This window comes from Gracilinanus agilis, chromosome 6 (assembly GCF_016433145.1).
Source record: "Gracilinanus agilis isolate LMUSP501 chromosome 6, AgileGrace, whole genome shotgun sequence".
NCBI classification, from domain to species: Eukaryota; Metazoa; Chordata; class Mammalia; order Didelphimorphia; family Didelphidae; genus Gracilinanus; species Gracilinanus agilis.
In genome coordinates this window covers 148,513,853-148,526,801 of record NC_058135.1, presented here as the reverse complement: position 1 = coordinate 148,526,801, position 12,949 = coordinate 148,513,853, and the positions used below count along the sequence as shown (strand labels likewise).

The 12,949-nt window shown below is 35.7% G+C and overlaps 1 protein-coding gene across 1 annotated transcript in view; it reads right to left on the bottom strand.

Annotated features, from left to right (window-relative positions):
- Positions 1-12,949, bottom strand: part of TMPRSS11A (transmembrane serine protease 11A) — a 52,924-nt gene that overhangs the window by 8,720 nt on the left and 31,255 nt on the right. Inside the window, exons 6-8 of the mRNA XM_044681719.1 lie at positions 12,829-12,867; positions 7,731-7,902; positions 4,053-4,312 (exon numbers count right to left, since the gene is read on the bottom strand). Of these exons, the coding sequence (XP_044537654.1) occupies positions 4,053-4,312; positions 7,731-7,902; positions 12,829-12,867 (471 nt within the window). The remainder of the gene's footprint in view (positions 1-4,052; positions 4,313-7,730; positions 7,903-12,828; positions 12,868-12,949) is intronic.

Sequence of the window (12,949 nt, the reverse complement as noted above, 5' to 3'; positions counted from 1 at the left end):
TTGTAGGACGGTCAAATGTAATTAAATTTGCTACTAAAAGCAATGTAATGATCCAGGACAACTCTGAGGAGCTTGTGAGAAAGAAAGCTCTCCACATTAAGAGAAAGAATTGTAGGAGTAGAAATCCAGAAGAAAACATATAATTTATCACTTGTTTGAATGGGTATATGATTTGGGTGTTGGGTTTAAAAAGATTACTCTATTACTACAACGAATAATATAGAAAAGGATTTGAGTGATAATATATGTATATAACCCAGTGAATTTGCTTGTCAACTCTGGGAGGGCAGAAGAAAGAGGGAAGAAAGATAACAAGAATCATGTAACCATGGAAAAAAATTAAAAAATGAATAAAAATTTAAAAATAAATTAGATTTGCAAAGCACAAAAAATGAGGGAAAACTTGAATTGCTAACTAATTTATAGAATTATCAAATAGAAGCAGGTATGCCTGGCTCCTCTTACCAAGAAAGTTCATAATGGTATTGGGGAGTATTGCTTCAATCACACTTAAGTAAGGCTCAGAGGAAAGAGGGCCAAATGCCACCAAAAGTATAGAGATGACTAGCCCTGAAGTGGGTGAAGTTACCAATGCTGACATCAAGGGCATGAGGATGGAATACTGGAGTAAGGCAGAGAGCATGAGGAAGAAAGTGGGGAGGCGGGCAGAGGCACAAAGAGCAACTCACAAAGAGTTGGGAGCACTCAACAGCATGGACCCAGATGGAGATGAAAGAATGCTTAGGGGGCAAGAGTTTGAGTTCTTATTTTTATTGGGTTTTGGTGGAGGAACTAACTCTTTTCTGTCCCGTTTTGGGGTTAATATATCCCCATCTAATCAAGGTTATCAACAATATTTAATGTTCTACTGCTCTTCCTGTGGATATCTAGAACATATCTGAGGTCAGAGAACCAAATAGCCCTGACAGTAAGGCTTACATAATTTCCCTTGTTTGATCACATAGTTTCTAGATGTGACAATTTTAGTTAATATGTGTTACAATTTGCAAATAATTCTCCTCTGATCTTTAGAACAAATCTGTAACTGCTAATTTCCTCTTCTGCTATTGTTACTCTTTATAAACTTATAAACTTACTGATTTACTATACTAACTAGAGAAGCAGGAGGTAGTAAGAGGGACCAGATCAAGACATAATTTTAATACAAAATTCCTTGTTAGATATAATTTCAATAATATTCAGAGGATTATTAATGTTATTTGGCAATCTCAATGTCCTAGAACTTTTCCTCTAAAAACCAGTGAGTCATGGACTGGGGCTTAGAATTTAAAAAATTAATGCAATTTATTCTAATGGTACTTGATGATCATCAATTACAGAGGGACTACAGTTTAGGAATTTGGGGCGGGGGTTTACAGAAAAAAATATCCAAGAAAGATAGCATCTTATGCTAAAAGAAAGACCTAAATAATTCAAGATAACTTCATAGTTTTTATTTGGAGACTTTAGTGATATACATGTTGTTGGCAAGCATAATAGGCACTATCTATGGGGTTTGGAATTTGTGTGTATGTTTTTAAATTATATAGTACGAGTACTTTCCACACAAATAACCAATCAATCAATCAATATTCATTAAGCAATTACCATGTGCCAGGCATTGTGCTAAGTGCTGGAATAATGAATGTATAGCTGCGCTCATTTGTTTTGGGAATTTTGTTTAGTGACTTCAATTTTCCTAAAACTGAAGTCATTTTCTTAATAAATTCTTCTTGAAGAACATAATGAATCCTAAGGCTAAAAATGAAATCCTGTAGCCTTTGCTTCTACATTTATGCTCTTCTGAACAATAAGGTGTGGACTCTAGATTGGTTCATATTCTTGAATTTCACTTCATTACAGAATTCTCACCTTTGGCACACCAGCGGTCATTGTAACTGCTGGTCTCTGGTTAATATATACCAACATCATTCACTGATTTATCAATTACAGAAATTACCAATTCTGCCTTTTAGGCTATTGTAAACCCATAAACCATTAGCATTATGGGATCTAAATGTCCATTTTCATTGTGCTTGACTTGCCTACCATATGATTTCACAGAAGATATCACAGAATATTAGTGGTGAAAATGAACTTGGAGATCATCTAAACCAAACTTTTCATTTTAAACATAAGCAAACTAATGACAGAGGAAATTGAATGACTTACCCTAGACTAAATAGGCAATTAAATGATTGAGCAGGGACTAGTAATAATAATAATAGCTAACATTTATATAGTGCTTACCACATGCTGGGATCCTTTTAATTATAATCTCATGTGACCTTCACAATAACCCTGGGAGGTAAGTATCCCCATTTTATAGTTGGAAAAACTGAGGCAAACACAGGTGAGGTATCACACATATACTAAGTGTCTAAGCCTGGATTTGAACTTGATTCCTCCTGACTCAAAACCCAGTGCTCTATCCACTTCACCACCTAGCCCCACAAGTCTTTCAATGTAACTCAGTGGTCTGTTTATGATTCCACACTGCCCTGGTTCATTTTCTTTTAGCTCTTTGGCTAATGAAGATTTGGAGGATATTTAGGGTATGTACTCACAACTAATTGGTAACTAGATCTCCTTAAACAAATCAATAGATGCAGAGGTAGAAAGAATTCAATTTTACCATGATAGTCATGGCAAAACAATAATTATTTGAGTTATCAACACAGAAAACAAACAATCTTTACTTATTGTTGTCACAAAGTCCCAAAGGAAACTCATTTGGCAAAAGTCAAAGTAATATTGCTTTTCATGCTTTATAATTAATTATGAGATGCTCATTGATATTCATTCCTGATGATTCTCAATATTAATTTTTTTGTGGTTTAAAAATTATTTCTTAGATGTAAAATTAGATTCTGCTGAATTTGGAGTATGGCAGTAAGGCTCATCTTTGTTCTCTGATACTTCTCATTGTTTCACAACTAAAATTGACTGTCATTTGTAGTGAGGGAAAAAAACCAAACCAGTTAATATTATGCTTCTGTTTAGTTTTCTATTCCCAAAATTAGTTGTTAATTTAAGTACCTCAACATTCATTAGATCTATGTTAAGGTAATATGTTTCATTAGTTGATTGAATTCCCTGATAACTGAGAGATCCTGAAGAGGTCACAGATGGGGAACTGTAATATATTTTGAACAATACTAAAGGGAAATAGCTCTAAATACAGAAAACTAAAGTATCCTATATTAGGGAACTAAGAAATTTATTTTCCCTGGTGTGAGGGATCTAGAGTAAAGACATGAATATTCACAAACATATATATATATATGTATATATATATATAAATAAACAAAAACATCAAGTGACAACATAGTTTAATGTCATCATTTAGTCATATTGCATAATAATAATAGGAATAGCATTGCTATCCTGTTTTATGATTTGCAAAGTTTCATTTGAGCCTCACAAAAACCCTTAAAGTAGATGTTATTATTATTTCCAACTTAACAGATGAGAAACTGAGATGAAGAATGGTTAAATGATTTCCCCAGGGTCACTCAACTAGTAAGTATCTGAATCAGATTTTGAACAATTCCTGATTCCAAGCCCATCACTAAAATAACTGTGCCACAAAACCATATTCATCTGACCACTTAACATTTAACAAGAATGGACTTCTGTACTAGCAGCAATGCAATGACCCAGGACAATTCTGAGGGACTTATGAGAAAGAACGCTACCCATATTCAGAGGAAGGACTGCAGGAGAAGAAACAGAAGAAAAACAACTGCTTGGACACATGGGTTGAGGCAGACATGATTGGGGATGTGGACTCGAAACTACCACACCAATGCAACTATCAACAATTTGGAAATAGGTCTTGATCAATGACACATGTTTAAACTAGTGTAAATACGCATCAGCTATGGGGGGGGTGGAGGTAGGTCGGGGGGTGAAGCGGAAAGTAAGAGCATGAATCATGTAACCATGTTAACTTTTCTAAAAAATAAAAATTATTAAATGTTTAAAAAAAGAATGGATCATGCTGGTTAAAGAAGTGTTTGAATCAGCACAGTCTTTTCTGAGATACATACCACCATAGTTAAGTGCTCCAAATCCTGTGATAAAGACTGTTGAATTAGATGGGAAATGATCAGATGCCTCTGGTAGACAAATCCGGCGTATATCATCAGTAAAGGTGACTTTGGGAGAAAACTGTACTACTGCAATGTCATATTCTCGTGCTGGAGAACGGTACCTTTCATGGACTATAATTTTTTTGATATTTCTTTTCATCAAGGGAGGGTTAATAGTTATACCAAAGCTAATTGTCCATCCACGTGGGCTGGGATAACTGTAAAAGATGAAGAATAAATAATTTTAAGGATTGGATGGCATAAGAATCATCAAATATCAGAGTTTCTTTAGTCCACCTATGTCTGCCTTCCACAAATATACCTTACAAATGATCATCCAACATCCATTAGATGTCCTCCAGTTATGAGGAATTCATTATCTGTAGAAGCAGCACATTCCTACTTTTAGGTCACCAACAGATTTGCAACACTCAGGTCCTTGAACAAAGTACTACTATAAGGTAGTAAATTGTGGTTTTAGGTATTGCTTCTGGCAAATGCTGCCTGTGTGACCCTGGGCAAGATATTTAACCTCCTAGTGCCAGGAGAAGCTTCCTAAGAGGAGGGAGGTTCTATATTCTTAATGAAAATATAAATGAGAAAAATATAAACAAGCAAGCAAATAAAGTAAGGAGAATGATTCTACAAGCTATACATGTAAATCAGTCTCTTTACACTAATATGTCCTCATTTTCCCATCTTTCATTGTTGTAGTCTTTCCTTAGGATCCCTATCATCTTTTCTGCTCAATAAAAGGGGATTTACCCCTTTTATCACTTTTTGATAAAAGATCACTTTATCTCCTCATTTGCTCCATTTTCTGAAGAAACTTGCCAAGGCTACTGTATGTATCCTAGGTGGAATTGTCTCTATCAGCTTGCTCCTGTGATCTTTCCCTTTCTCCCTCAACATTAATTTCCTATCAAATGGCTCCTTCTTAGCTTTCTACATGTGTGCTTAGATCTACTCAATCTTTAAAAGTCTTTTTTTTTTTGATTCTGCCATTCCCTCAGGCTCTCATTTTGTTCTTTGGTTGTTGTCATTGCCAAAATCATGGAAAGACTTGTCTGGTCTCATGGCCCCCGCTCTCTCAGTAAGCCATGCATTGATTAACCCCTGCAGTCTGATTTCCAGCCTCACTATGTTAATAAAACTGCTCTCTCAAATTACTCTTAACTATTGATTTCAAGGAATTTTTATGAATCCTTATTCCCCTTCCCATTTCCAGCTTTTGTTATCACTGAGTATTCTCTCCTCCCTTGACTTTCATTACAATGTTCTTTCTCTTCTATCTAGCTGATGGCTTCTCATTTTCCTTTGCTGTATAATTTGTCTACCTCTTTCCCCTAAGACTTTATCTCTTCTTTTCCCTTTCCTTCCTCTATCCTATCCTCCCTTCTTTTCCCCTCCCTTCCTTTTTTTCTCTTCTCAATACAATTTCCCTTGGTGATCTCAGTCTTTGAATTTTAGTGATCATTATACTAATAATTGATATTCATATAGTACTTTGAACTTTAAAAGGCACTTTATATATTCCATCTCATTTGAGCCTCACAACAACCATTTACCCAGTCATCTAGGTTCATAATCTCAAAACTATCCTTGTCTCCTCTCTCTCCCTAACTATATGATATTTCACTTTTACAAATGAGAAAAATTAAGCCCACAGAGGTTAATTAAGCTGCTTATGATGACGGAGCTATGAAGTGTCAGACGTAGAATTCAAACCAACTTTTCCTGAATTAAAATTATGTGTTTTGCTACACTGCCTGTCAAAGTCTTTATATAGATAAATCTCCAAATCAATTTACTTTCTGAATTTGAGTCTTGAATCTCTTACTACCTAATGTACATCTATGTCTTTAAAGTTGGCCAATCAAATTAGGTAATCAAACTTGCAGCTAGGTCTCATAGTAGATTGTAGATTGTATGGGACTTGGAGTTATGAAAACCTGAGTTTCAAATCCTGCTCCAGACACTGACCATGAACAAGTCATTTAACCTTTATCAGCCTCAATTTCCCTATCCATAAAATGAGAATAAAAATACTTTACAAGATTATGACAAGGATCAAATGAGTTAACATATATAAAGATCTTTGCAAACATTAAAATACTACATAAATGAACATGTCCAAAATGGAACTTATCATCCCCTCAAAGCCTTACACTTTCCAAAATTTTCTGCTTTTGTTAAGAATGCCACTATTTCCCCAGTTATCTGGGTTTATAATTTCAGAACTCTCCTTGAGTCGTCTCCTCATAGTAAGGCTAGTAATTTCTAGTAATATCTGTAATCTAGTAATTTCCCACATTCAGTAAGGCTTGCTGATAGTATTTCCATAACATCTCTTGTGTCTTTTTTCTTTTTTTTCCATTCACATAGCCACCATGCTTTTGCGAGGCCTTTGTCACTTTTTAGTTGAGCCATTATAATAGATTCATTTGGGGGTTTCTAGCTCTAATTGCTACTTTCTCAAACCTATTTTCTATGCAGAATTTGTAATAGGAAAGTCTTACTCTTATTCATACTGTCTCACTCTCTATCCCAAGCATTTCATAACTGTCATCAAATATTTGAAAGATTATACTTTAGAAAGTACAATAAAGTTATCCTGAATTGGTGTACAAGGCAAAATAGGAATGAATTCATGGAAGTTAAAAGGAAGGAGATTTCAAATATACCTAACAAAAAACTTTCTAAGAGTTAGATATCCAGTAATGAAAAAGACTACATGAAAATCTTACAGAATTATACAGAGAACACTGAAAGGAACCTGAGAGGCCACTGAGTCTAACCCCTTATTTTACAAAGCAGTTAACAAGTGTAACTTTAATGTTACAAACTCTAAAGCATTACATAAATGCTAACTATCATGATTGTTATTAAAGATAAGGAAAACTAAGGCAAAGAGAGAGGTGGTGACTTGCTTAGGGTCACACAAGCCAGTAAAGAACTAAGAAAGAATCTAAAACAAGTCTTCTTCACTCAAACTCTCATGCTCCATTCAAGTATGCAATCCAGTTCCCCATTACTAATGGTATTTAAGACTAGATGATCATTTGTCAAGAATACCATAGGGGCAGATGGGTAGCTCAGTGGATTGAGAGCCAGGCCTAGAGATGGGAAGTCCTAGGTTCAAATCTGGCCTCAGACATTTTCCCAGCTGTGTGACCCTGGGCAAGTCACTTGATCCCCATTGCATGGAAGGTAAGGGTTTTTAATTAAAAAAAATACCATGGAGGCATTCTTACACTCTCTGGCAGTTTAGACTTAGATGGTCATGAAAATACCTTTCATTCTACCATTTTAAAATATGTTTTAAGACCACTAGGTTCTACAAAGACAGCAAGCGCCAAGGAGTTACCCAGACATAGAAAATGTTAGAAACCATTTAATCTGGTCCCTTTGATTTTGTATATGAGGAAACACAGTGAGAGATAAGTGATTCACCCAAAGTTACAGAGCTGGTAGTGGCTGAACAAGCATTAGAATGTGGATGCAGTGTTTCTTTCCACTACACTGATAGGATTTCTTTAAAATGGATTTAAGAAGAGATGTGCAGTAAAATTCCATTTCACTACCATAGGTTTCAGCCTTTGATTAATAAGATCATTCCATTTAACTAAAACTTACTTCTTAAAGCAGTGAGCTGCAGTAACAAGCCATGTGTTACTAATCAAAGCGCCACCACATTGATGCACATCGTTATGCTGAAGGCTGGCTTGCCATGGCCAAGCAGACTTTGGTGCAATTTCTCCACCAATTATTCTGTTGATTATTGTTGGAGTCACTCGTTTGCCACAACCTGTAAGAAATTGGTAGATCTTTAAAATTTTCAAGAAATCACCATCAAATTATGCAAGGAAACTTGTAGATGTATTGTCTTGAAAGAGTATTTATTGTTTCCTTGTGTTCATCAGTGGTCATATTGCATAAAGTTGTTGGACAATGTAATACAATGATTATTTAACAAACATTTATTGAGCAATAACAATATGCAAGACAAAAGCAAGCAAAAAATAGTACCTATTTCAAGAAATTAACATTCTACTAGGAGTCATATCATGTAAACAGATAATTCAAATAAGGGAGTAGAAGGGACCAGAAATTGTAAGGATCAGGAAAGACTTCTCAGAGGAAGTGGTATGTGAGTTAAGCCTAGAAAGAAAGTAAATATTCTACAAGACTGAGGGAGACGGTACAATTCAGTATTTGGAGACAGCTTGTGTAAAATGCACAGGGATGGGAGATAAGCTATTGAATTTGGGGAACAGAAAGTATCCCAGTATAGATAGGATATAGACTATATAAAAGGAATATTTTTAAATATGTCTAGAAAGGAGAACAGAATCAGATTATGGAGATTGGAGGAGTTTGTATTTAAAATTATAAATAATAGTATGTCATTAAAGATTTTTGAGAAGAGTAGTGATGTATTAAGAACTCTGATTTAAGAAGATTATTTTGCCAGTTTGGATTGGAAATTGGAGAGATTTGAGACCAGAAGACCAATAGGTAGATTATTACAATAGTCCAGAAGGAAATGATGAGTTCCTGAACACGGGCTATGTGAGTCTTCAGAAAGAAGAGATGATTGGATATAGAAGGTGAGATTGAAAGAGAATAGTTGAGGGTGGCTGAGATTTCAAATTGAACAGAAAGATTTTCCATTATTTAATTTGTGGCACTAATCCATCCTACAAACCCAAATTTAGTCATTGTGCAATTCCATTAACAACTCACTCAAACTACCTATTGTAACTTGCAATTGACCTTTGCTGCTCAAAGGCTATTAAACTAGAATGCAAATTATAAAGGTATCCAGGTGATGCAGTGTATTAGAGTTCTCAGTCTGTAAAATGTGGATAATGTTACTATCTTTCTTCCGTGGTTGTTGTGAGGTTCAAATGAGATATTTGTAAAGCATTTAGCATAATGCCTAGCACATAGGGGTGCTTAATAAATACTTGCTTCCTTCCTTCCCTTCTTTCTTCTTACTCTCCTTCTTTCCCTCCTTCATTCCTTTCCTCCTTTTTCCTCTCTACTTCTTCCTTCCTTCCTTCCTTCCTTTCTTCCCACATAGTTCATATCATAGATCCTAGAAGTATAGAAATATTTCATTAGTATACTTATGCTTCCAAATATACCTATTTTCCTAATAAGAAAAACTCTTTGTCAGGTTTATCTATACATAGGTTGAAAAATTCTGGATAAGAGTTTTTGTATGGAACAATAAGATTTTCAAAAGCAATATTCCAAAAGGGAACCCAGCTTGATAATCTTGCAACTAAAGTATGTAGAAAATATAACAGGCTGTTGTACTTATTATTTGTTGATTACCAAAAAAAAGTATTTGATTTAGTAGAAGGCTTGTTTGTAGCAAAATGTCTCTCATCTCTATTTCAACATCATTCAAGATTCCTTGAAAAATATAAAAACAGGAATAAACCAATTCAATAACTCTGATAATAAATGTGAGTTAAGGTATTAAAACATGGAAATATATGTGGGCTAAAGTTATATGTCATTCTTTTTTTTTTAATTTTAAACCCTTAACTTCTTTGTATTGACTTATAGGTGGAAGATTGGTAAGGGTAGGCAATGGGGGTCAAGTGACTTGCCCAGGGTCACACAGCTGGGAAGTGTCTGAGGCCGGATTTGAACCTAGGACCTCCTGTCTCTAGGCCTGGCTCTCAATCCACTGAGCTACCTAGCTGCCCCTATATGTCATTCTAATGGAGGAGATCCAGTGCAGAGGACAGGCTAAGGAGGAGTTCATTGTGGATAGTGAGGATTTCCAGATGTTTCTATTTACAAATGTCTTGATTGCAACAAGCCTCAAGCCTTTGCAGAACCTCTAGGAAGAATTTTGCAGTTACACAAAGAAATTTGGCTCATCTATCCACAAAGGAAAGACCAAGAGGATGAAGACTATCTGGAGATTTCTACATTTATTTTGATGGACTTATAAAACTCATCCAATAATAGTATGTGTATCTTGGACAGACTATGCAGATGGGCATTGAAATAGGTCCAGAAGTAAAAAGGAGGGAGAGAGTGGGCAGGATTGGATTACACAACCCATTTATTGACTAAGCTTTTTGTTCCTCCAGAAGTAAAGGCCTATATTTTGGCAGTGGCATATATAACACCACTGCCTTTGATGAGCTGAAGAAGATCATCACACATAAGTCAGTGGAAAGACATATGATGAGTTTCAACAGATAGCCAATGAGGAAATCCAAAGAAGAATGAAAGTAAATAAGAAATCACCAAAGAGTTATATGACAAAAGAGAATATGAGATGATAATATGGCAAGAACAAAGGATGACATATAATGATAGTTGTCCATTGGTACCCTCATGAATTTGAAAGCAAAGAACTCTGTAGCAAACTTTTGGAAGAATATGGACAAGAAACATACAGGATGATCAGGCACGGATGAATTGAGATCTATATTATTAGAAAGAATGCCTGAATCAATGATATTTCAGATTCATTTGGATATAATATTTTGAATATTGAGAATGTCCTTCTGGGTTACCATTTCTATTTCTGGCATGATAGCAAGAATGGTTTATACAAAGTTCCAGAAAAGCAAGAGTTTCCCTGAGATCATCAGATGTTATAAACATAAAGGGGCCTAGCGAGATATAGAGTGATGTGAATGTATCTATGTATTCTCCCTAGTTGCAGATGACAGAGGAACACCAACCCCAATCACCTTTGGTAGTTGTTATAATTTCCCCTTTTCTCTAACAGTTGCCCAGGGAGGACCCCGAAAGGTTAGGTGGATGGGTAACCCTTTCAGGTCCAACCTGGGGTTGGATAAATTATTATAGGGCTTTTGATTTGCTTTGGGTCACGCTTGATATCTGACTGCGTTGACTCCCTCCCCAAGGGTTGTGATTTAAAGACCACTCAGGAATGTACTTGTTAAACTCTCTTTATCTATAATCAGGGAAAGGATAAATAGGACAAGGATGGGGATTAGAGACCCTATCAACCTAATGTCTATAACTAGTGGACAATCAGGACTGGAGGCTATTGATCTAGTAGAAGCTGGAGCTTTATTCTCCACTATACCCTTGGCCCAGCCTGGCCACAGCCAAGCCAGAGAATAGAGACTGCTGTTGATGCAGCTGTGTTGGTGATCTTATTCTCTCAGCTTTCTCACTATCAGTGTTTGGTAATGCACTAGCTCTCACAGGCTTCAGGAAATATTCAGATGCTTCCTACCCTCTTCTTCATAGACCTCCCAGCATCTCTTCACCAACCAGAGACCTAGAGACCTAAAGAACTAGAAAGACCCAGAGACCTAAAGACCTAAAGAGCTCAAAGACCCAAGACCCCTTCCAAGTGGCTGTCAGGGTTATTTATACTGCCAGGTCAACCGACGCTTGCCCCTGGCTCACAGCACCTGGGAACATTCCATGTCTTCCAACTGCCTTCCCTGTCATTCAAGGTGGCATCCATCATTTCACAGGTTATAAATATAACAGAGAGGCAGACAAGTGGTTCCCAAAGCCTGTTATGTGGCATAAACTTCCAAGTTTATAATCAGAAAGACCTGAGTTCACATAAGGACTCAGACACTTACTAGCTGTGTGGCCCTGTGCAAGTCACTTAACCTCTATATGCTTTATTTCCTCAATAAGGAAATTAGAAAAATAATAGAACCTTCCTTAATTGTAAAATGTAGATAATAAGAACTCCTACCTCCTAGGGTTTTAGTAATGATCAAATGAGATATTAATTATAAAATATTTGTCACAGAGTCTGGCACATAGTTTGTGCTTAAAGAATTCTTGTTCTCTTCCTCATTTTCCAGGAGTCCTCCATCCCCATGTCTGCCTGAAGGACTCCATCAGATGTAAGCATAGATTGATATAACTCTAAATCTTACTGCTCAATAGAATTTCCATTCCTTCATTATTGTAATAACAAAACAATTTTATCAAATACATTTGTTATATGTATCAGGGATAACTCTGATACTTAATAGTCTTGCTAAAAGCCTGAGCTTTTTAGAACATGGTACTGATAAAGCAAATGTACTGGGTTCAGATCCTAGATTGACTAGGTAAACTTACCTAAAGAAAACTGTCCAAGATCACTAATTGTGTGGATACCTATTGTCAGCCAACTTGTCAATATCTACCATTTGTTCAAGAATAACAAGATAAGGACATTGATGGCTTCATGAGTAAAACATAATTCAAAGTGTGTGGGCACATTTTATTTATGGATGAAGGGCAGCATGTTACCCATGGGATTAAGGTCAACCATTAAAACAATGCTTAGTTTCTGTTATTCTTCAGCACAAAACATATTTTGTTGATTTTTCACACTTAAATGTTTCCCTTGGACAAGAAAGTCCCCCTCTTTCAAGCCTATTTTCCTGTGCTTTATTAATATGACCCAAAAATATTTTATGACTAAAAAGATCAGCTTCAAAATTCATTTATGCTGTAGTTTCAATTTTTGACAAGAATCTTTAATGCATGTGTATAACATATTGTCTTCTTACAGAGAAAACATGGGATTTCTTTTTACTTCTTTTTGTATCCCCAGTGCTTAACAAAGTGCCTGGCTCAAAGTGCCAAAATAAATGTCTATCAACTTCCTGACTGACATGTTTATAGATGAAAAATATTGATACTGTCTTGTGAAGGATTTTTCTTTTTTGCTATGGAAATTCTACTATTTAAAGAAAGTTCTTAAACTTACATGATTGGACAGTTAGCTTGCCCGTTGTTGAGCTCATAGCTGGAAAAAAAAAGTGAAATATCAAAATTTGAAGTTATTTGGGTCTTTCTCTCTGGCAAAAATAATAGAATCCTGACCACGT